This window comes from Phacochoerus africanus, chromosome 3, assembly GCF_016906955.1.
Source record: "Phacochoerus africanus isolate WHEZ1 chromosome 3, ROS_Pafr_v1, whole genome shotgun sequence".
In the NCBI taxonomy this organism is placed as follows: domain Eukaryota; kingdom Metazoa; phylum Chordata; class Mammalia; order Artiodactyla; family Suidae; genus Phacochoerus; species Phacochoerus africanus.
In genome coordinates this window covers 159942820-159968694 of record NC_062546.1, presented here as the reverse complement: position 1 = coordinate 159968694, position 25875 = coordinate 159942820, and the positions used below count along the sequence as shown (strand labels likewise).

At 37.2% G+C, this 25875-nt stretch overlaps 1 protein-coding gene across 1 annotated transcript in view; it reads right to left on the bottom strand.

The window, feature by feature from the left end:
- Window positions 1–12734: 12734 nt before the first annotated feature.
- The window catches only part of PMS1 (PMS1 homolog 1, mismatch repair system component), a 121294-nt gene continuing 108153 nt past the window's right edge, over window positions 12735–25875 (bottom strand). Inside the window, 3 exon segments of the mRNA XM_047773055.1 lie at window positions 12735–13094; window positions 17988–18148; window positions 23477–23607. Of these exon segments, the coding sequence (XP_047629011.1) occupies window positions 12930–13094; window positions 17988–18148; window positions 23477–23607 (457 nt within the window). The 3' untranslated portion in view covers window positions 12735–12929.

Here is a 25875-nt window from a genome sequence, read left to right as displayed (position 1 = left end):
GATGTGAGCCCTGTTGGTTTTCAAAATTGTATGTTTTGGTGGCTTGTTTATTGAGTTAACATTTTAAAAAATTTACAGGAATTTCTCTTGTGGTTAAGTGGGTTAAGAACCTGCATGGTGTCCATGATGATGTGGATTTGATCCCTGGCCTCGCTCACTGGGTTAAAGATCCAGCATTGCTATGGCAGTGGTGTATGCTGGCAGCTGCAGTTCCAATTCAGCCCCTAGCCCAGGAACTTCCATATGCCACAGGTTTGGCTGTTTAAAAAAAAAGTTAGGGAATCCACTTTGGGTTTGAATCCTTTCTCCTCAGGGAGAAGCTCTGGGTTGTGAGTTCCCCCCAGGTGTGTATCATCACACTGGGGGTGAGGGTGATGACAAGATTGTGTCCCAGCCTCTCCAAACCTTTTTTTTTTAAGGGCTACACCTGCAGCATATGGAAGACCTGGGGCTAGGGGTTGAACTGGAGCTGTAGCTGCCAGCCTATGCCACAGCCACAGGATAAAAAGATGTAAAAATGTGACACCAAAAATATACAACATGGAGGCAGGAGGATAGTAAAAACTTTGAGCTTTAGAATGGGACTAAAATTTGTTATCATCTTAAAATACACTGTTATAGATATAAGTTGTTATGTGTAAGCCCTTATGGTAACTACAATGCAAAACCTATAGTAAACACACACACAAAGAGAAAGGACATACACACCCAGAATGAATCCTAATTAATCTATGGCCTTGGGTGGTGATAATGATGTATCAATGTAGATTCATCAGTTGGAACAAATAAGCCACTCTGGTGGGGGGAAGCTGAGAATGAGGGAGACATTGCAGATGTAAGGGTATAGAATGTATAGGTAATCACTGTACCTTCACTCAATTTTGCTGTAAACCTAAACTTATCTAAAAAATAAAATCTATTTTAAAAAAAAGAAAGGAATATAGCATATCACTAAAGAGAGTCACCAAACCACAAAGGAAAAGTAGAGAAGAAGAAAGGAACAAAGAGGAACTACAAAACAGTTAGAAAACAATGAACAAGATTGAAATAGGCACATTCCTATCAATAATTACTCTGAATGTAAATGGACTTAATTTTCCATTTAAAAGACATAGAGTGGATGAATGGATAAAAAAACCAATACCCATTTCTGTGCTGCCTATAAGAGACACACTTCAGAGTAAGGACACACTCAGACTAAAAGTGAAAGGATGGAAAAAGATATTCCATGCAAATGGAAACCAAAATAAAACTAGAATAGCTACACTTAAATCAATCCAAAACAGATTTTATGAGACTGATGCACTGTCCACCACACTAGGAAGGCGCTAAAATAAATTTAAAAGCAAAGACTATAATAAGAGACAAAGAAGTTAATACATACATAATAAAAGGAGTAGTCCAACAAGATGATTAGAGCATTTGCAAATATGTATGCGGTCCACACTGGCACCTAAACACATAAAGCAGATATTAACAGACCTAGAGGGAGAAGCTAATAGTGATACAATATAGTAGAGGTCTTTAATACCCCACTTACACCAACGGATAGATCGTTCCAGACAGAAAATCAGAAAGAAAACATTGGCCTTAAATAATATGTTAGATCAGAATATTCCATCGAAAAGCAACAGATTATATATTCCTCTTAAGTGCACAAGGACCATCTTCCAAGCTAGATCATATGATAGATAGATCACGAAATAAGTCTTAACAAATTTAAGAGGACTGAAATCATATTGAGCATATTTTCCAAGCACAATGGTATGATACAAACTAGAAAAATCACAAGTATGTGGGGATTAAATAACATTCTACTGAAAAACCATTGGGTCACAAAAAAAAAATCAAAAGAGAAATAAAAAAATACCTTGATAACAAATGGAACAGAAAAGTAATGTATCAAATTTTATGGGATGCAACAAAAGCAGTTCTAAGGAGGTTCATAGTAATAAAAGTCTTCTTCAAGAAACAAAGTCTCAAATAAACAATCTACCTTTACACCTCAAAGAACAAGAACAAATGAAGCCTAAGGTTAGCAGAAGAAGAAATAACAAAGATTAGAGCATACATAAATAAAACAGAGACTAAAAGAGACAATAGGAAAGAGCAATGAAATTAACACAGCTGATTCTTTGAAAAGATAAACAAAATTGATAAAACTTTGGCCAGACTCATCAAGAAAAAAGGGAAAATGCCCAAATAAGATCAGAAATGAAAAAGAAGTTATAAGTGATAACCATGGAAATACAAAGAATCATAAGACCACTATGAAATATATGCCAACAAATTGGATAACCTAGAAGAAATGGATAAATTCCCAGAAACATACAATTTTCCAAGACTGAATCAGGTAGAAATAGAAAATCTGAACAAACTGATTATCAGTAATGAAACTGAATCAGTTTATCAAAAACTTCCAATAAACAAAGTCCAGAACAAGATGGCTTCACAGATAAATTCTGCCCAACACTTAAAGAAAGTTAATACTTTTCCTCAAAGTATTCCAAAAAATTGAAGAGGAATGAATGCTTCCAAACTTATTCTACCAACATCATCCTGATTCCAAAACCAGACAGAGACTGTACAAAAATAGAAAATTACAGGCTCATATCTCTGATGAATACAGAGGCAAAAATCTTCAACAAAATATTAGCAAACCATATTCAACAATACATTAAAAAGATAATGTGCCATGATCAGGTGGAATTTATTCCAGGAATGCAAGGATGGTTCAGAATCCACAAGTCAGCCAATGTGATATACTATATTAACAAAACAAAGGATAAAAATAATATGGCTATCTCAATAGATGTGGAAAAAGCTTTTGACAATATTCAACATCCATTTATGATAAAACCTCTCAACAAGTGGGTTTAGAGGGAACATATCTCAAAAACAAAAAACAAAACAAAAACAACAAAAGCTATACAAGACAAACCCCAGTTAATAAATGGATGGTTAAAAGCTAAAAGTTTTTCTTGAAAATCAGCAACAAGATAAGGATGCCCACTCTTGCCACTTTTGTTTAACTTAGTATTGGCAGTTCTAGCCATACAGAGAAGGAAAAGAAAAAAAAAGGAATCCAAATTGGAAGGAGGAATTGAAAAACTGTCACTGCTTGCAAATAACTGATACTATATGCAGCAAATCCTAAAGATCCCCACCAAAAAACTCTTGATATGAATAAACTAATTCAGCAAATTACAGTCTGAAAACAACCATTTTCTTTATACTTATAGTGAACAGAGGAATTAAGAAAACAATCCTATTTATAATGTAGCAAAAGAATAAACTACTGAGGATTAAATTTAATGAAGGAGGCAAAAGACATACATATATTAAAAACTACAAGACATTAATGAAAGAAATTGAGAAAGACACAAGCAAATGGAAAAATCTTTCATGCTCAAGGACTGGAAGAATTAATATTGTAAAATAACCATACTACTGCTTTGGATTGGAATAATTAATATTGTTAAAATGCCTATATTACCCAAAGCAATACAAAAAAAATCAATGCAATCTCTATAAAAATTCCAGTGGTTTTTTCACAAAAAACAAACAAAATTTGTATGGAAGCACCAAAGACCCTGGATAGCCAAAGCAATCTTGAGAAAGAACAAGCTTGAAGCATCATGCTCCCTTGTTTCAAAATATATTACAAAGAACAGTAATTAAAACAGCATGTATTGGCATAAAACAGGCACATTGATCAATGAAACAGAACAGCACAGAAATAAACCTACACATATATGGCAAATTAACTTATGATGGAGGAGCCAAAAATATACAATGGGGAAAGGATAATCTCTTGAATAAATGGATTGGGAAAATTGGACAGTCACATGCAAAAGATTGATACTGGATCACTAACTTACACCACATACAAAAATTAACTCAAAATAGATTAAACACTTGAACATAAGACCCGAAACCATAAAACTTGTACAATAAATCACAGGCTTAAAATAAGCTCCTTGACATAGGTCTTGGCAATTTGATACTAAATGTAAAATAACAAAAGCAAATATCAACAAGTGGAACCACATCAAACTAAAAAGCTTCTGCATAGCAAAGGGAATTATCAACAAATTAAAAGACAATCTACTAATGGGAAAAAATAACTGCAACTCAACAGAAAAAAAAATCTGATTAAAAAGTAGGCAGAAGATATGAATAGATGTTTTTTCAAAGAGGACACACAGATGGCCAACAGGTACATGATAATATGCTCTGTGTCATCAATCATCAGGTAACTGCAAATCAAAACCAAAATATCACCTCACACCTGTTAAAATGGCTATTACCAAAATGATAAGAAGAAATAACAAGTTTGTTGAGAATGTGGAGAAAAGGGAACCCTTGTGCACTGTGAGAATATTAACTGGTGCAATTGCTGTGGAAAAGATTATGAAGGTTTCTCAAAAAATTAAAAGTAGAATTACCATATGATTCAGCAATTTTGCTTCTGGGTATTTATATGAAGAAAATGAAAATACTAATTCAAAAAGGTATATGGGACCTTTATGTTCACTGCAGCATTACTTACAATAACCAAAATATGGAGATGACCTAAGTGTCCATCAACGGATGAATGAATAAAAAAGACGTAGTATTTAAATGCAATGGAATATTATTCAGCCATGGCAATAAAATCCTGCCATATGAGACAAGGGACCTGGACAGACTTCGAGGGCATTATGTTAAGAGAGATAAGTCAAAGAAAGACAAAAAGCGTATGATATCTCTTATATGTGGAATCTCGAAACAAATAAAAAATAAGCTTATAGATACCAAGAACCAGTTGGTGGTTGCCTCTTGGCAACTTTTATACTGATAATTTCTGGAAGATCAACATGACATTTCAATAATAAAACTGCTCGAGTTACCATAATGTAAATAAATGTTCTCTCCATCTATCTCTGCATAACAAACCTCCTCAAAACTTGCTTAATTTATCTTTCATGGTCTGGTGATTGATGAGTTCTGCCCAGCAATTCTCACTTAGGGTTCCTCATATAATTAGATGGCAGCTGAAGCTAGAATCATCTAAATGAGTCTTCATTCAATGTCTGGCACCTGATTAGGATAGCTGAACAACTGGGAACCAATTAGTTAAGCATCTCTTTCTCCATATGGCCTCTTCACCTGGCCAGCTTGTACTTTTCACATAATTGCAGACTCAGGGTAGACTGACTTCAGAGAAAGTTTCAAGAGAGCCAGGAGGAAAGCTGCATGGCTTCTGTGACTTCTCCTTGGAAGGCATATAGCCTCACTTCTGTTATAATCTAATTAATGATCAAAGTAATCCTAAATTAGCCCAGATTCAAGGGAGTGGACTTCATCTCTTAATGGGGGGATGGCTTGTGTGTGTAAGAGAGGAAGAGTTGGAGTTTCCATCATGGCTCCGTGGTAACGAACCCATGAGGAAACGGGTTCATTCCCTGGCCTTGCTTAGTGGGTTAAGGATCTGGTGTTGCTGTGAGCTGTGGTGTAGGTCGCAGATGTGGCTCGGATCTTGAGTTACTGTGGCTGTGGTGTAGGCCAGCAGTTACAGCTCTGATTCAACCCCTAGCCTGGGTTCCTCCATATGCCACAAGTGTGGCCCTAAAAGACGAAGAAAAAAAAAAAAAAAGGAACAGTTGATGGTGGTCATATTGGAGCCAGCCACCTCAGTAATATCTTGAGAATATGGTTGACCCATGAACAACACAGGTTTGAACTGTGTGGGTACACTTATTTGGGACCTTAGCATTAGTGGGCTCCATATCTGTGATAATGGAGGTGCACTATGGGACTTGAGCATCCTTGGATTTTGGTATATTCTCACATCCCCACACCCCCTACAGATACCAAGGGACAACTATATAAATCCAGCTTCTTTATAAAGAAATGAAAACCCAGGGATTTCCCATGGTGGTGCAGTGGAAACTAATCTAACTAGTATCCACAAAGATGTGGGTTCGATCCCTGGCCTCGCTCAGTGGGTTAGTGATGTGGTGTTGCCATGAGTTGTGGTGTAGGTCGAAGATGCAACTTGGATCCTACATTGCTGCGGCTATGGCGTAGGCCAGCAGCTGCAGCTCTGATCTGACCCCTAGCCTGGGAACTTCCATTTGCCACAGGTGCAGCCCTAAAAAGCAATAAATAAATGAAAACCTAAATCTGACTTCCTAATGAGAATGGAGTGCCATAAACACAATCTTAATTCTGATTATTTGATTTTCATTATGTTTGGATTAAAAATGTATCTGTATTTTACTTCAAAAATCTAGCATTTGGCCAAAGAATTATGTGCACGCTTGTTAATCCAAGTATCATTTCTGAACCAGTAGAGACTAGGAATCTGTTAGAAATGCAGACTATTAGACCCTACCCCAGACCTACTGAATCAGACATGTATTTTAACAAGATGCCTAGGAGATTCATATGCACATTAAAATTTGAGAAGTGCTGACTTAGGCCATACGCATAATGGTCCTCCCTTGCTATCTGTGGGGGACTGATTCCAGGACTTCCCACAGATCCCCAAATCCAAAGATGCTCAAGTACCTTATTCTTATATAATATGGCATAGAATTTGCATATAACCTAAACGGATCTTCCTGTACATTTTAAGTCATCTCTAGATTACTTATAATATCTAAAACAATGTAAATACTTTGTAAATACAATGTAAATGTTATACAAATAGTTGTTGGTGTACAGCAAATTCAAGTTTTGCTTTTTGGAGTTTTCTGGAATTTTTTTTTCCAAATATTTTTGATTCATGGTTGGTTGAATCTATGGATATAGAACCTGCACATACTGAGGGCTGACTGTACGGTATATACTGAGTAGCCTTAAACTTGTCATCTGAAGAAATCTAGAAAGCATAAAGTAATCTTCTTAAACTTTGAGGGCAGAGGGATTGTGTATTTCACTTGGGTTTTAAATAGAAAAAACAGCTAAAACCCGATTGTTCCTATAAAACCTTTGACAAATTAGAAACTGCATGTGTGGAGATTCTTGACTTAATCTTGTTTTTATCTAGGACATCATGGATCATCACTATGTATTGGAGAAAGTGTCTGATCTGTGTTTTTTAGCATGTCTAGGGAAGCTAAGAAGAAAAGATCCAGAAAAGTGCCAAGAACTTCAAAGTAGATAATAAGTATGTTATATACATTTAGCCATTTACATGTAAAGACACATGGACATTTTTTTCACTATTATTATTAATTAGTTAAAATATATTTTTAGGCAGAATAGCATCATCCTGCAAGTTAACTTGCTATAATTTACCAATGTCTTTAGTTAAAATGAAAGCAGATTTAGAAACAAAAATGTCCTTTTTAAAGAAAAAAAATAACTTGAAAACATACCATTTTCTTCCAAAAGTATGTTCAATTCATTCACAATTTCTTGCCTGCTTCTTAATTCATCATTCATTTCTATGATCTAATCACAAAACATAATTAAAATGCCTATGAGAAAGTTCTTAAAAAATCAAATAAGTTCAACATTAAGATAATTTAAAATTTTCCAGCCATTACTTTATTATCTGTATGTACATGTTATCTGGAAAATTATATGTGAATATTTAAGTCCTTTATAGACAAAACTATTTCCTTTAAGGAAACTTTAGGTTGGTTTCCAAAAAGCATCTCATATAAGCCCAGATTAGAATTTAAGCACCAGATTTAATCGTTAAAAAAAAACCCACTGAATAATTTGAGTAAGGAACACAAATGGATTAGCTGAAATCATACGGAATTATTGTGTAGACAAGAAAGGCAAGTAACTCTCCATTCTTTCAGTTATATATTACCATCACAAATAAGCCAAATGTGGAGTTTCTGTAGAGGCTCAGCGTAGTATTCATGAGGGCACAGGTTCGATCCCTGGCCTCACTCAGTGGGTTGGGGATCTGGCATTGCTATGAGCTGTGGTGTAGGTCGCAGATGAGGCTCGGATCCCACATTGCTTGGTTGTAGTGTGGGCCAGCGGTTACAGCTCTGATTTGATCCCTAGCCCCCTAGCCTGGGAACTTCCACGTGCCTCAGGTGCAGCCCTAAAAAAAAAAAAAAGCCAAATGAAGAGACACATTCTTTTCCTACTTTAATGCTGTTGTGACATCATCCTAGAGAATCTAAACTGAAATCCCCACAGGCTATGAGGGCCTCAAAATTGAAATAGACTTTTCTCTATTTGTTACCACAGAGCTGTCATCTCTTTTTGTATGGATATATCACTCACATTGTTTGAATTCTCAAGAAGCCTGTTAACTTTTTCTGCTTTTAACTTGGTTAAAGTGTGCTAAACTTTTTTTTTTTTTTGTCTTTTCTAGGGCTGCTCCTGCAGCATATGGAGGTTCCCAGGGTAGGGGTCGAATCGGAGCTGTAGCCGCTGGCCTACACCACAGCTCATGGCAACGCCGGATCTTTAACCCACTGAGCAAGGCCAGGGATCAAACCCGCAACCTCATGGTTCCTAGTCGGATTCATTAACCACTGAGCAACTATGGGAACTCCAAAGTCTGCTAAACCTTAATGTGTTACCTTGCTTAAAAACTTTTCTGGTTTCCCACAGTCCTTGGGATAAAGTCTACTAAATCCTTACAAGCCTATGAAACCCTATATAATCAAGGTACTATTATTCTAATCTAATTTCTATTTACATCTCAATATCCAGCAATGCAGAATTCCTCGCACTCACAAATAATACTGGCACACGCTATTCCTCCTGTCTGAAATACCCTTTTCTTTCTTCTGGATAATTCCTTAAGATTCAGTTCATTGTTTTCTTTTACAATTGTTTCCAAGTTGGGAGTGGGCACCCCCCCTATACTTGCATAGTACATACTATATATCTTCATAACACATATTATATCACAATAGTTTTTCTCCACTGGAGGGCAAGGGATGTCTTTTCTCCACATTCTGTGCTCAGCATTGAGTATTGTACTCAGTGTCACTGAATAAATAATTAAGAGAATATACAACTTAAGTAGAGATGAGGGAGTTAGAGTGATTCAGAGTGCAATTTGAGTAGGCTGGAAGAAATCTACTCTCCCATCACAATGATTAGTTTTAAAAGATTTTATGGAAAAAGTGGGCTTCTTCAGAAGTAGTTAAATATGGTCCATAATAACATGGTGGTAATTAACTGAAAATAGGTCATTCCAGGCCCTGCTAATGAATATTCAAGACAAAGTAGAAAAAACCCCAAATTACAGAATGTTAGAAATAACTACATTTTGGGGTCAAGTTTAGCATCTTGAATGCAGAGATAAAAAAAATATGTGCTAAAAGAAATGGACCTGAGGAGTTCTTGTTGTGGCTCAGTGGATTAACTCAACATAGTGTCTGTGAGGATGTGCGTTCGACCTCTAGCCTCACTCAGTGGGTTAAGGATCTGGCATTGCTGTGGCATAGGCTGGCAGCTGCAGCTCTGTTTCAATCCCTAGCCTGGGAAATTCCATATACCACAGAAGCGGCCATAAAAAGAGAAAGAAGAAAAGAATCTGAGATTTCTAGGGGAACTGTGATACAGGACAAGGCAGTGGTTCCCCAAGTGAGGCTAAATCTCATAACCACTGGAACAGGATTTTAAAAACTAGAGAAAGGGATTTTGATTTATTTGTAGTGGTTTAAGGAAGAATAAAGTGCAATAAAAAAACAGGCAATCAGAGAAAAATCTCAAGGCAACAGTAGTGAGAGTTCAGTGGTGTGTTGCTAGCATTACTGGAAATAATGAAGGTTTTGAAGATTAAAAATGTCTAAAGTTTAGGTGAGATCAGCCAAAAGATCTAGCATAAATTAACAGATCATTCTTAATTATTCATGCTTATGAAGAGAAGTGGTTGACAATCGTGAGTCACTCTTTGATTTTGCAATAAAATGTATGATTTTTCTTTCAGTATTTACCCTTTATGTTAACATCAACATTTGAAGTGGAACTGATAAGAGTACTATATTGGCCGTGGGCACTCAAGCAAATCACAATTATTTTGGGTTCTATGGTCTTACCTGTAAAATTGGTTGGATTATATCACCTCAAGGATTCTTTTTAACAACTTTGAATCTATGCACACTGGTTTGCCCGAATTAATCTAGAATGTTCCAATTCCAAGAACAAAATTAGTTTATTTAAATACCTTACTCATTGGTATTTTAGTTTGCTTGGCAACTGGCTTTTAATTACTGGGTCAACCTTGAGTCTCCAATTAAGAAATGTAGGCTGCAGTGGAAGGGACTGCAATTCCTACAATCTGAAGCCACAAAATCTAGATAAGATCGTAGAGAATCACATAGCCAATGAAAATAACAACAAAATCTGTCCATCAGATTTCGGGTTTAACATTTTTCAGTACATTACATATTTGAAACTTCTTAGGCATTGAGGGACCACACACGGATACCCACAAGGCAAAGGTCCATCCAAAGGAGACTTTAGGCCTCACCTCCACATGGCTTTGGCGCCACCCCTGTGTTACAGCTGAGGCTGGGATCCTAAGCAAAGCCCTTGGGTCTGAAGGGCAGTTTTAAGAGTTAAGCAGTTTAAGAGCCTCTGAATCCTCCTTCCCGGCCAAGCTGCAACCTACTGAGAAAAATTGGCAGTTTGAAGTGAAGCTTTCCTTTCCTTCCAGATCCCCTTGCCACACTCTTAAAATGCCCAGTGCCGGCTTCCCAAACTGCAGCGGCTGTTACCTCAGTCCTGGGAGCCAGGGCTTTGCCGTCGCTGCCGCTAGCTCCAGCCGTCTTGTCCGTGTGGGTGCCTGCTACTGCTACCAGTGTCTGTCAGGGGCGTGGGCCGGGGGTGAGCTTCCACGCCCTCCTCCGAACCAGGGGGCGGGGCCTTAGCGAACCGCCCAGATCCCGGCCACCAGGCAATTAGCAATACGCAGCATCTCAAATCTGCTCAAGCATTCCTTAGGGTTCAGAGTCAGGGATTGTTTTACAATTTTCTTCTTTTGCCCAAATACTTAGGTTGACCCTAACATGTAAGGCCTATTTCTCATGGCAAGCAGTATGAAAATGATAAAGAGCTATGGGATTAGAGTCTCAATAGTACCTACAAATCTGTTGTGAAGATTGAGATCATACAAGGTGAGAGCACAGTGTATCTAGCAAATATGTGATAAATACCTGCTGTCATAACTACTAACCTGATTTGGCAGGATCCAGGACTGGAAAAAAAAAAAAAAAAAAAGCAAGCAAAATGAGCTTATTCATCTAAGAAGATGTTGCAGGACCTCTTAACAATAGACTTTATCAACTAGTAAATGAATCCCAAATTTTGCTTAGGACTGGTCAAAATGATGCAAATTTTGTTATTCTCTATATCTCTATGAATCTCTTTCCTCAATTTACTCAGTAAATTAAAAAAGATTACTTCTGTAAGTGTTTCCCAGAGAGGCCCAAAATTGTTAAAGGAAATAATGGGAACAAAACCTCCAGTATTTAAGTTGATGGAAACAGGACAAAGGATAAAAGTTGTGGCTACAGGCAGAATTCTAGGTATCACAATTTGTTCCTCTTAACACAGGGTCTTAAAAATTTAAAAACTCTTGAAAATTACAGGTATTGTAAGTGTGAAGACACTGTATCCAGCATAAAAATCATGTTTCAACTTGTAAACTAAGTATTTTGGTGGACTTGTGTGCTCTGGCTTTTGAAGGGACACATGGACAATGAACACTCAATCTAAATTTTGTTAAAAGTCTGGATCTTCCCCTGTTTTGACAAATTTTGATCCCAGAATCCAATAATTTCCATATGATAATGTAACTTCTTAACTGTTACCCCCCAAAGAGAGATAAACAGCAGGATTTTTGAAGCTATGTTTATCTTTATCCTCTGAATTTCATTTTCTCACTTTTCTCCACTCCCTGTCTATCCTCCTTTATACAAGTTTGCTAAATTCTGTCAGATACGCCAGCTAAGACTATGATTTCCCCCTCCACAGGACTGACCTCATGTTTTAGCTTAGGTTGCCATAAGAAAATACTAGATTTGGGAGTTCCCGTCATGGCTCAGTAGTTAACGAATCCGACTAGGAACCATGAGGTTGCGGGTTCGGTTCCTGCCCTTGCTCAGTGGGTTAAGGATCACTGCCGTTGCCGTGAGCTGTGGTGTAGGTCGCAGACGAGGCTCGGATCCCACGTTGCTGTGGCTCTGACGTAGGCTGGCAGCTACAGCTCCGATTAGACCCCTAGCCTGGGAACCTCCCATATTCTGCGGGAGTGGCCCAAGAAATGGCAAAAAGACAAAACAAACAAACCCCCCCCCCCCAAAAATACTAGATTGGTGGCTTAAAAGCATAATAGACACTTATTTTCTCACAGTTCTGAAGTCTACAAGTCCAAGGTCAAGGTACCAACATGGTTTCTGGTGAGAGTTCTATTCCTCAATCATAGAGGGCCACGTTTTTTCTCAATCCTAACATGGCAGGGGAGCCAGGAGGGAAGGAAAAAAAAATAAATGAACTCTCTGGTATCTCTTCTTATAAGGGCATGCATCCTACCACAAAGGCCCTACCCTCATGACTCCATCTAAACTTAATTACGTCCCCAAAAGGACCATTTCCATATACCATCACAATGGGAGTTAGGGCTTCAACATACAAATTAGGTAGATACAGTTCACTCCACAGGATCTGGTAAATCAACCATTGAAAAATATTAAGTATTTCTCAATTAGGAATTTACAACCAGTAAGTATTATGAAGGTTGGTTCCTGAGAATAAAATGAATTAATAGTCTATATTAGTTTATTTAAGTTTTCTACAGTTTTGGAAATTTTTTTCAATATACAAACAGGCCAGTGAATCCTCACTTATAAAACAATTTAACGCATGACAGTACAAAGATGGTTTGAAAACTGACTCATAATTTTACAACCATATCGATGTCAACAAAAACAAATTGTCTTAAACATATTTAATCATGTAGCTTCAGCAAGACTAGTTAAATGATGAAAAAAGGGGCGACCATGAACACACCCTTTAATTTCATTTCCAAACTGGTTCTTCATTCTGTAGATAATGTCTTGGATGTCTTCTTTTGATAAGTACATGGGTAACTGTCTAGATAGACGTACCGCTTCTCCCTGTGGAGAGAAAGCCATGCATTTTACTTGAATATACCCTGAAGCAGGAAACATGTTTTTACTGGTAAGATGACAGAAAATTGATTATATTCTTTTATTTATTCACTTGACAAATATTTATACAACACCAATTATGTGCTAATCATTGTTGCAGGTTCTAGAAATACAGCAGAGAACAAGACAAAGAAGATCCTTGCACTTATGAAACTGACATCCTAGTGCAGAGAAGCAGAAAGATGAAAAGACAATTTCAGTGAGTAATAATGAACAGAATTAAACTGGGCAACATGATATAGTGACTATGTAGTTATGAAAAGCTTCCTCCAAAGCTTTTTAAGTTTCAATTTAAATAAGGAACAATGATGCAAAGACCATAGGGAAAGAAAAATACTTCAGGCTGAGGAAACAGAAAAAACTGAACAGTCAGTATGGATCCGGCATAGCTACTAAAGTGAAGAAGGACAAGAGAGGGAACTAGGCAGGGGCTAGATCACCCTTAGGACAGGGTAAGCAATTTGGGTTTTAATCTGAATGCACAGGGAAGTAACCAGAAGGTCTTAAAGCAAGAGGCCTTTTTTTTTTTTTTTTTTTTTCATTTTAAAACAATCAATCTGGCTACTGTATGAAGTATGGCTTGAGGCAAGTCAAGAAGAGAAACAGGAGTCTTACAGGCAATTACTGCAGCCCTGGAGAGAGCTTCTTAGAAAAATTTATTTATATATATTATATATTAATATACTATATAAAATATGTATTTTATTGAGTATTATAGATGTACAATACATAAGTTACAGGTATACAATACAGTGATTCACAATTTTTAAAGATTATGCTCTTTATACTTATTATAAAACATTTGCTACATTCCCTGTGTTGTACAACATATCATTATAGCTTATTTTATACATGATATTTTGTACCTCTTAATCTCCTACCTCTATATTGCCCCTCCCCGCTTCCCTCTACCCACTGGTAACCACTAATTTGTTCTTTATACCTGTGAGTCTCTTTTTTGTTACATTCACTAGTTTGTTACATTTTTTAGATTCTACATATAAGCAACATTCTATAGTACTTGTCATTCTCTCTGTCTGCCTATTTCACTAAACATAATACCCTCCAAGTCTACCCATGTTGCTGCAGTTTGCAAAATTTCATTCTTTCTTATGGCTAAGTAGTATTCCATTGTATATACCATATGATCACCTCAACAGATGGAGAAAAAAGCTTTAGACAAAACTCAACATCCATTTATGATAAAAACTTTCTAGAAAGTGGGCACAGAGGGAACATACCTCAACACAATAAAGGCCATATATGACAAACCCACAGCCAACATCATACTCAATGGTGAAAAGCTGAAAGCATTTCCTCTAAAATTGGGAACAAGACAAGGATGCCCACTCTTGTCACTTTTATTCAACCTAATACTGGAAGTCCTAGCCACAGCAATCAGCCAAGGAAAAGAAATTAAAAGAATCCAAATTGGAAAGGAAGAAGTAAAACTGTTACTCTTTGCAGATGACATCATGCTATGTATAGAAAATTCTAAAGACATTACCAAAAAACTACTAGAGCTCATTAATGACTTTGGTAAAGTTGCCGAACACAGAATTTATATACAAAAGTCTGTTGCATTTTTATACAATAACAGAAAGAGAAATTAAGCAAACAATCCAATTTACCATCATACCTAGGAGTAAATCTGAGGTGGTAAAAGGCCTGTCGTTGGAAAGCTATGACACTGATCTAAGATAATGAAGATGATACAAACAGACGGGAAGATATATTGTGTTCTTGGATGGAAAGTATATTGTTAAAATAAACAAACTACCCAAGGCAATATATAGATTCAGTGCAATCCCTGGCGAGAGTTTTTGACTAGGGTGATAGTAGCAGAGATGGAGGGAGTTACAAAAACTGCTGAAAGGCACTGAAGGTAGAGTCAAGACTTGTTTTTGGACTAGTTATAAGGGAGGCAGAATCAAAGATAATGTCCACATTTTTGGTATGGCAATGCTGTTTTCTGTGATAAGGAAGATTGACAGTTTGGGGGGTAAACCAGCATTAAAGAAGCAGGCTTTTTAATTTTTTTAAAAAAGATGTTGTACTTCAAAGATCTTGAATCCTAACATTAGTCTAACTACATACTCTCTCTCATTATCTTTCTACCCATTCCTTTATTCCAACTAAACTACCTCTTCGATTTGATTACCTTTAATCTCCTCAATCTCTACTAACTCCCCTGGCCCACCAGCACCTCTCCCTCACCTTTCCCTCCTTCAGGTATGCGTAGTTAGTGACACATTAAAAATACTATCTCTAGTTTCCTGTACTTCCTTCTAGATTCTAACTAAAATCTAAGGGCAGATTCCTACTATAATCTAATTCATCTTTATATCTCTCTCAGATCTAACACAATTTCTTATATATAGTATGCACTCAAATTTCCTTACACATCTAATTGTTCTATCACAATCCTCTTGCTAATCCCTGACTCTTGGATAAATTTTACCAAGCACTGTTGGAGAATCAAAAAACTGTCCTGGCTGGATCCAATACCAATATTAGCTCTTATGAACCCTTAGAATGCCCTAAACATTGTATTTTTCTCTAATCACCTTTCTCTTATAGTACCTGCAACTCTGATTTTCAGATTGTTTCCACTATAATCAAATCCTCAGAGCCGCCTCAGCCTCTTTACCCTCAGCAGATAATTTCACCCTATTCCATTACCACATGTATCAAACATGACTTCTCTCAAATTTACCTAAAACACCTTTATTTTTACTTTAAAGCTCTCTTCTGCTCTTGATTCAGAGAATGGTTTCATCTTTCTAAAGCTCATATTGCTATCTCATCTCCCTTCCTGCTTCTTTTGGAACATCTGCTCTTCAATCTTTTATTGTCAGTCTTTTCCACCAAATCACGTTAATTTCTCTTTTCTTTTCTTCGCCACCATGTGACTTGCTGATTACACTTTTCACCACTGCTTCCACTCTTTGGCCAATTCCTACTACTTTTCCATTTATGGCTCTCTTCAAGGATATCACTGCCATCTAATAGCCACACCTGATGGTCTTCTAGCAACTCTTATCCTATAGAGAATGTGGCACTACTTACTTATAAGATTCTTTCCTCACTTGACTTTTTTTTTTGCTTTTTAGGGCTGCACCTGTGGCATATGGAGATTCCCAGGCTAGGGTCCAATCGGAGCTACAGCTGCCGGCCTACACCACAGCCACAGCAATGCAGGATCCAAGCCACATCTGCGACCCACACCACAGCTCACAGCAATGCCAGATCCTTAACCCACTGAATGATGCCAGGGATCGTACTCAACAACCTCATGGTTCCTAGTCGGATTCGTCTCCACTGCACCATGACGGGAACTCCATCACTTGACCATTATACTACCTTTCTTTTGTTTCTTCTTTTACTCTATCTCTCATTCATCTTTTTCAAACTGATCTTAAATGGAAGCAGAACTATCGTTCTGACCAAAGTTCTCTTTTCCCATTAAACTATCTTCCTTAACAATCATATCCACTATTGCTTTAACATTATGAGAAATACAATGTTAATAAAAATATTTGTATCTAATCCCAACTATTTCTCCTTCTGCTATTTCTGAAATCTTCCTTCTTCCCATAAAGTTTTTCAATACATAAAACACTACCCACAACTCCTCAACCTTTATTTAGTTTATACTAACTTTTTCAAAAGAAAAGGTTCCTTTGAGGGCCCTAGAAACGATCGGTAAAGAATTGCCTCCCCAGAGTTCCCGTTGTGGCGCAGTGGTTAACGAATCCGACTAGGAACCATGAGGTTGAGGTTGCGGGTTCGGTCCCTGCCCTTGCTCAGTGGGTTAACGATCTGGCATTGCCGTGAGCTGTGGTGTAGGTTGCAGAGGCGGCTTGGATCTCGCGTTGCTGTGGCTCTGGCGTAGGCCGGGGGCTACAGCTCCGATTTGACCCCTAGCCTGGGAACCTCCATATGCTGAGGGAGCGGCCCAAAGAAATAGCAAAAAGACAAAAAAAAAAAAAAAAAAGAATTGCAATAGGCTCCACAATAGGCTGGGAAGGTCCACAGGAAAAACCTCTTGAAGGATTCACAGAAGGCTACTGAATTTAATATTCAGGAAAGGTAAAAATGGACTTAGAGATTGAGTAAATCTCACCCTCAGAATGCAGGGCCCACCATGATCACAAGTCTAAACAAAAATAGCTCACTTTTAAAAGGAAGAAAATAAACTTTATTAATAATCAGGTTTGTTTTAAAAACCTTGAGAGATAGAACCTCAAATACAGAGATAATCACCACTGTTTTACCATCACTCTCCAAAACTTTGACATGTAAAAATGAATATACCCTGCATCCGTCCTCTATTACTTTTGAATTTTTTAATCCACTGTTAAATTTCTCATTAATGGTAAATACTACTAAAACGCCCAAATTTCCATTTATTCCACAAGCTACATCTTTCAGTTTCTCCCTCCCGCCCCCCCTCTTCTTTTGCTCCTGAATAGATCAGGGCTCAAAATCACATGACAGTACTTTTAGACAAGAATTTGTCATAAAGGTGGAGCTATTTTGAATCCCTTCTGAAAAAACAAAACAAAAAGAACTTGAAACAAAGTGTCTCCTGCATAAGGCTCTTCCTCAATATGTACTCAAGAAATGATGTTATAGTGAGGATCCAAGACAGAGTACCACAACCAGCCTATGACGTGAAACTTTTAGTGGGGTTTTCTTTTTTAATAGTATTTCCTCTTGCAAACAGATAATAAGCCTTGTGGAAACTTTACCATATTAAAAACATTTACTATCTTATTAAGGAACAGTTAAGTATCTTTAAAACCTAGCCAACCTACATAAGCTAATAATGCTTACCTCTAAGTAACTCATCACTTTACGAGGTCTACATTCATAAACTTCCTTTGCATTTTTATTTAATATAGCATTAAGAATTTCTTTTAAATCCGTTACTCCATAGAATGGAAGACAATTAGCCATTCCTTCTATTTCCAAATAGTTTTCAGCCATGGAAGCTCCTAAAAAATAAATAAACAAACAAATAAAGCCACATATAGATACAGTGAGCTTAGCTTTGTTTAAACCATATTCCAGAACATGTCTATTAAAAACATAATCACTGTTAAAATAACTAGTGAGCCTTCACTAGACTATTAACATAGCCAGGAAAAAGTTTTGTTCCTTAGCTGAAGAACAAATAATAACTTCCCGTAAGATTTCATATTCAGGAGTTCCCATTGTGGTGCAGTGGTTAACAAATCTGACTAGGAACCATGAAGTTGCAGGTTCGATCCCTGGCCTTGCTCAGAGGGTCAAGGATCCGGCATCATGGTGAGCTGTGGTGTAGGTTGCAGACGTGGCTCAGATCCACATTGCTGTGGCTCTGGCGTAGGCTGGTGGCTATGGCTCCGATTAGACCCCTAGCATGGGAACCTCCATATGCCGCAAGAGCGGCCCTAGAAAAGGCAAAAAGACAAAAAAAAAAAATTCATATTCACATTAAGTCATAAGTGCTCAAAGAAACCACATGTGCTTTAATATCATTCAATTTAATCACAATTATTGATGTTCTGTTCTCTACATTTGTTTAGAATATTTCTTACTTTGGAGAGAAAATGGAGTCCTATGATATTTATTAAAAATAAAACTGGTTAAATGTTTTAACGACTGCTGCTGTTCAAATTCTGTCCTACTGGTTTAATATCTAAAAGCCTGAATTATTTCCATGATTAGTTTAACTTACAAGTTATTATAAAAATACTCACATGGTAAATTTTTTCCAGCTTTATTAAGATGTATTTGACATTAACATGCAAGTTTAAGGTGCACAAACTATTGACCTGACCCATTTATATACTGCCAAATGATCACCACTATAGTAACTTATTAATATATTAGTAATTTGAGGAAAAGGACCATTAATGCTTATTCAAAATATTTTACTAAAATAATGTTTAAATCTGATACATTATCTACTATTTAAATTACTTTAAATAATTTAGTGATTAAAATAAAGCTAAAAACTAGCAATATGATTGGATATACAATGTAACAAGATATCCATAAAATAAAACATAATATCCATAATAATAATAAACAGCACACATTCCCAGTCGTCAAATTTGGCTTTAGAATGAGTTTTATAATTTTAGAAAATAATAGAGATTTGTTTTCTTTGGCTATATATGTATAATTGCATTCTTAATATTGAAGACCACAAAATGTTACCTATAAGAGAAAGAGTCCAATGTTAGATAAATCATAGCTATCAATGGATAAATTAAAAAAGAGCAACGTAGCTTGAAGAGTTTTTAGACCCTGAGATGTCAAAGACCCCATCCCTAACCTGTTTCCAGTTACAGACCAGTTCTTTGACCTGAATGGCCGATGCAATGGTAGTACACTAAACAGAGCAGGCATCCTAATGCTCTTCCCAGGAAAGGACTGGAGAATAATATAAGAAGATATTTAATCAAGCATTAAGGGATAAAATATAGAATTCAGGGGAAGGGAGATAAAACGAGAGAGAGTTTGAGCAACCAAGGGAACTTAAATGGGACTTGAAACAGGGTTTAGACAGGTAAGGAAGGCGAAGTAGCAGAATACTCTAGTTCCATTTTTTTTTTTTTAATGGCTGCAGGTGAGGCATGTGGAAGTTCCCAGGTCAGGGGTGGAATCAGAGCCACAGCTGCTGGAGCTGTAGCCACCAGCCTACACCACAACCAAAGCAAAGCAATGCCAGATCCGAGCCACATCTGCGACCTATACCGCAGCTCGAGGCAATCACAGATCCTTAACCCACTAAGCAAGGCCAGGGATCGATACTAGTTGTGTTTGCTTCCCCAAACCACAAAGGGAACTAACTCTTAGTTCACATCTTTTTATATATACAGACAGGAAAACTTAACAGTCAAGAGACTTTTCACTATTGCTGGTTCTATACTATTTATAGTATGATTAGACTGAAAAGTCTAACACTGACTACATTAACCATGGAAAATTATACACATTTCACAAAATTACTTGTGGATTATGGGTAAAAAGTATTTGGTGACAAATGAGGTAACTGAGCAATCGGTGTTTACAAAATTTAGATATGTAAAACTCAGAGATATTTGGAATCATATTCAACTAATTTCCATAAAATTCTGTGAAATGCTCAGAAAATACCTTAGTTAGTGGTTTGACAAGCTGTCATTTCCTAAAATATGTCATTCTTACTGCTATAGAACAAAAGCTATTCTCATTAACAAGTGAAGTTCTTTGGGTCACATTCAGAATCTCTTTCCTTAAGGCATTCTTCCTCTCTGTCAAGTGCTTTTATCAAAACATGTTCTACGATAATTGGTAAACTGCCGATCAAAAGTTAGTCCAATTAAACAAAACTCTACTAAAAGAAGGAGAAATGGTCTTTAAGAAAAATGACATAGAAATTAATGTCGTGGCGCAGTGGTTAAGGAATCCGACTAGGAACCATGAGGTTGCGGGTTTGATCCCTGCCCTTGCTCAGTGGGTTAACGATCCGGCATTGCCGTGAGCTGTGGTGTAGGTCACAGATGCGGCTCAGATCCTGCGTTGCTGTGGCTCTGGCGTAGGCTGGCAGCTACAGCTCCGATTAGACCCCTAGCCTGGGAACCTCCATATGCCGCGGGAGCAGCCCAAGAAATGGCAAAAAGGAAAAAAAAAAAAAAATTAATGGAGGAGTTCCAGCTTCGGCTCAGGAGAAACGAATCTGACTAGCATCCACAAGGATGCAGGTTCGATCCCTGGCCTTGCTCAGAGGGTTAAGAATCTGGCATTGCTGTGGTGTAGGCCATCGGCTACAGCTCCGATTCAATCCCTAGCCTGAGAACCTCCGTATGTCCAAGTGCAGCCCCAAAATGACCAAAAAAAATTTAATGAAGGGAAAAAAATGAAGGCGTTCCTGTGTGGCTCAACAACTAGTATCTATGAATGTGAGTTTGATCCCTGGCCTTGTTCAGGGGGTTAAGGATCCGGCATTGCCACAAGCTTGGTGTAAATTGCAGGCGCATCTTAGATCTGGCATTGCAGTGGCTGTGATGTGGGCTGGCAGCTGCAGCTTCGATTTGACCCCTATCCTGGGAATTTCCATGTGCCACAGGTACAGCCCTAAAAAACAAACAAACAAACAAACAAACAAACAAAAAAAAACCACAAATGTTTTTAACTTGATTTGTTATTGACAAGAGAAATAATGCTGATGATAATTTAATTTCAATCAAATTAAGTCAGTTTGTACATGATTGTCTTAGTCATTTTGCATCTTTGGTGCCATCCAAAGTACCAAAAGCATTTATAGGACTTAAAAAAAACACTACCTACAAGCTAAGAGCTGAAAACATCTGTCAGACAGAAACTTACTGGGTGATTCAAATATGCTCTTGGAACAGACAAGGGTAGTTATCCTAATTAAAAAGAAAATGGCTGTGATAATATTTTTCATGAAAAAAAAAAAGGTAGCTGCCACCAATGCCACATAGTCAATTAGGAAAAGAGATTAAGAAAAAAAAATCTTGTTACACACACATACATAAACTCCTTGCTCCACACTTCAAATAAATTTTTACAATGTCAGAAGCTTTGGGAAAAAAGGATTTTAGGAGGACCAAAAAATTAATACTGGTCAGTTCAGGTCAGAAAGAGATTACTGGAGGATGGGAAGAAAAGAGAATATTTGAAAACATACCATTGCCAAATACTATGCTGATTTACATAAGTATCTAGAGTTTAGTGCTAACAATTTCATGAATTAAATATATCATTTTATTAGGAAATCAAAATAAATTAGTTTAAAAGCTAAGTTTTAAAGGCAGATTTCTTGGGTTCATATCCTGGTTCTACCATTCTATACCCTTAAGCAAACAATTTCTCTGAGCCTCATTTTCTCCATCTATAAATGGGCACAATAACAGAAACATAGGGCTACTGGAAATATCAATTAAATTAATACATTTAATGCTTAAGACTAGTGCCCTGCTGATGAGGAAACACTAAAGCCAACGAACCTTCCCTAGAACACATGTTTTTAAATGGCTAAACTGGGATGTGGAGTAACTCTTCACATCTAAATATCTAGGATTGAGGTAGAAGCTAAGTTCTGGGTAGGTTTTCTTAAAACCGCTAGTCAATTAAATTAAAGTTTGGAACACCAAACCATTTTCTGTATACATCACATTTCATGGTTATGGACACTGTTTTTACTTATTTTCTTTTCATGTCAGTAAAGGGAGGTGGGACAGTGGAATCACTCACTCTTCCTGGTACCTCCGTGCCTCTTGATACTAGATGAAGGGAAAATAATAGGATAAGATTAGCTTAGGTAGCTAGGGCAGAACATAGTTAAGTATGGAAACTATCAAAGAACAGAGAAGGGGTCAGCCAGGAAAAGCGAAGTCTCCTAGCCAGATTTTTTTTTCTCCCCACGCAGTAAATTTCCATAATAAGCAACCAGTATTATCACAGTCTTTTTAGTAAAGCCATGGAAGCAAATAATCTACTCTACAGAATAGTGAGACTGCTTATGTTATACATCTAGCAGGCAAAACAAGTAGAAGCTTTTAAAAAAGGAAAGGGGAAGTCCAGTTTTGTTAGTCCATTCCAGTATCCTACATATTTATTTCTACTTAATCATCTAAGGAGTATTTAATAATTTAGTTAAACACAGCAGGCAGTTTGCAAATTGTGACAAACGATGGCAAAAATTACAATGAAACTACTTTATTAGCTATAAAAATGCAAATGCAAGGAAGTGAGCTGAAAGAGATACCAAACTTGCTTAATTCAGGCAGAGGTGACCTTTTTGAAACGACTGTTTTTACACAGCTGACAGTGTACTTTTTTATTTTTTTGAGGTTTCACATCACTTTTATTTATTTATTTAAAATTAAGGTATATAACCTTATATTCGTTTCAGGTGTACATCGTAATGATTTGATATTTGTATATACTGCAAAATGATCACCACAATAAATCTAGTTAACATCTGTCACCAGAAATATTTACAGTGTTTTTTCTGGTGATGAGAACTTTTAGGATATACTCTCTTAGGAACTTTCAAATACACAGTAAAGTATTATTAACTACAGTCATCATGTCATACATTATATCCCCATGACTTACTTTACACTTTACCCATTTGTCCATCCACCAACACCCGCCTCCTGGCACCACTTAATCTGTTCTCTGTATCTATGAGCTCAGTTTTGACACAGTACTTTTAGAACACAAATGTAAACCATGATATCTGTAAATCATGAAACACAAATGTAACTTTTGGAACAAGACTTTTTTTTCAAGTCAGGAAGTATTAAATCACATTATCATACCTGGTATCAATTTTATCTTGAAACCATTTGCAGTAAGACGAGGATCAGACAGATAAGTTGATCCACTGTATCTTGGGTCATCTGTTGTCATTTTATATAAAATCTCTAAATAATGAGATCCATTAAAAAGACTGAAAAAGAAATTATGGCCCTTTAACTTATTAAATACATAAAATGAAATATGAGGATTTATGGAAAAAAGTTAATCCAACAGCCCTTTTAAAGTGTTATCATCAGTAACCAAAGTACAAAGGTGTAAGTCACCCTGTGAGAAACTTTACTTTTTTATATTTCTGTCAATATCCACAGACCTATTAGATAAAGTGTTACAGAAAGGAAGAACACACATAAAAGACAGTTTCTATCTTCTAAAAATGTTACAAAGTAAACATGAAATTTAAAAGGTGCTCCTTCTATATAATCCAAAAATTTTACTTATAAACAATGCTATTTAATATCTTTATTTAGACAGACACAGTACACTGTCAAGTTACCAAAGTAGTCCATTCTGTATAACAGTTGAGTGGTCCTCAACTGCCACTCAAGGTTTCTTCAATAATAAGAAGGTAAGCATGTAACTTTTTCTCTCAGGAACTTATAAATGTAGTAATTCAGGGATGTGGAGAGTTTATTCCAGTATAGTACAGGCATGGTATGTTTGCCAAAGGTGGCATATGAAATGATTCTGAGTGGTAAAAGCCCTAAACAAGAAATTGAGGTCAAAGGCTATAGAGAGCACAAATTAACCTTTCGTGTTGGATTTAGGCTTGGTCAGGGTGCTTGATAACATGTTATTTACAGTAATGTGTCTGTTGTGGTTGATACCTACCATGTGGTAGATAAGTAAGGCACTGTTCTATGTTCTATCCAGTGCAGGGTGATGAGCTGCTATTTCTCAATTAAAATTCTATACCCCTTGAAACAGTAAATGAATAGATGATGTATTTGCTTGTCACCACCATAAGGTTGAGGACCCCACTGGCTATGAGAGTAGATATCATAGAGGAGAACTTCGGCTGTATATCAGATGTGCTCTATTGGTCTAACGCAACATTTAGAAGATCAATCTAAGAGCTGGTGGAGGTGGTGGTGGCAGTGATAATAATAAAGTATAGAAATAAGTGGTGCAGGATCTACACTTACTGTCTAGATCCACCATTTATTTACAACTGTATGAAGCCTGGTAAGTTACTTAATATTCCTGTGTTTCAGTTTCCTCATTAAAATGTGGATGCCTAGGGAGTTCCTGTCATGGCTCAGTGGTTAACAAATCTGACTAGGAATCATGATGTTGCAGGTTTGATCCCTGGCCTTGCTCAGTGGGTTAAGGATCCGGCGTTGCTGTGAGCTGTGATGTAGGCTGCAGATGCGGCTTGCATCCCGTGTTGCTGTGGCTGTGGTGTAGGCCAGCGGCTACAGTTCCCATTAGACCCTTGGCCTGGGAATCTCCATATGCCGAGGGTGCAGCCCTAAAAAGACCAAAAAAAAAAAAAATGTGGATATTTAGTATAAGGTTACTATGAAGATAAGATCATGAAACTTTGTTAGTAAAGTTCCTACCTTATAGTAAGTGCTCTATAAACATTAGCTATTGTATCATCATTGAACTCTTACTTTGTATTTTACAGATCTCTAATTTACTTTGCTGAGAGATAAACAACACAATCTGCATTAGACGCTGATGAGAAAACTGAGCCAAACCCATAATTATCCTGTTTATGACTTGTGAAAAACTTACATTATTAATTTGGACATGTCATATTTCAGAAGAAAGGTGAAAACTGTTGCTATCCATTTTCAAATAAGAAAGATCTATCACCAAGCTAGGAGTTCCTGTCGTGGCTCAGTGGTTAACAAATCTGACTAGGAACCATGAGGTTAGATTCGATCCCTGGCCTTGCTCAGTGGGTTAAGGATCTGGCATTGCCGTGAGCTGTGGTGTGGGTTGCAGACACAGCTCAGATCTGGCATTGCTGTGGTTGTGGCGCAGGCCAGAGGCTACAGCTCCGATTGGACCCCTAGCCTGAGAACCTCCATATGCCACAGGTGCAGCCCTAGAAAAGACAAAAAAAAAAAAAGATATACTACCAAGCTAATATGGACCACAAATAATTTTTAATGTATTTGTTTCTGAACAGAACATCACAAAGAAAAACATTTTAGGGAGTCTGTTGTGGCTTAGAGGAAAGGAATCTGACTGGTATCTGTGAGGATACAGGTTTGATCCCTGGCCTTGCTCAGTGGGCTAAGGATCCAGCATTTCTGTGAGTTGTGGTATAGGTCACAGACACAGCTCGGATCTGCGTTGCTGTGGCTGTGGTGCAGGCAGGCGGCTACAGCTCTGATTCGATCCCCAGGCTGGGAACTTCCATATGCCGTGGGTGTGGCCCTAAAAGAAA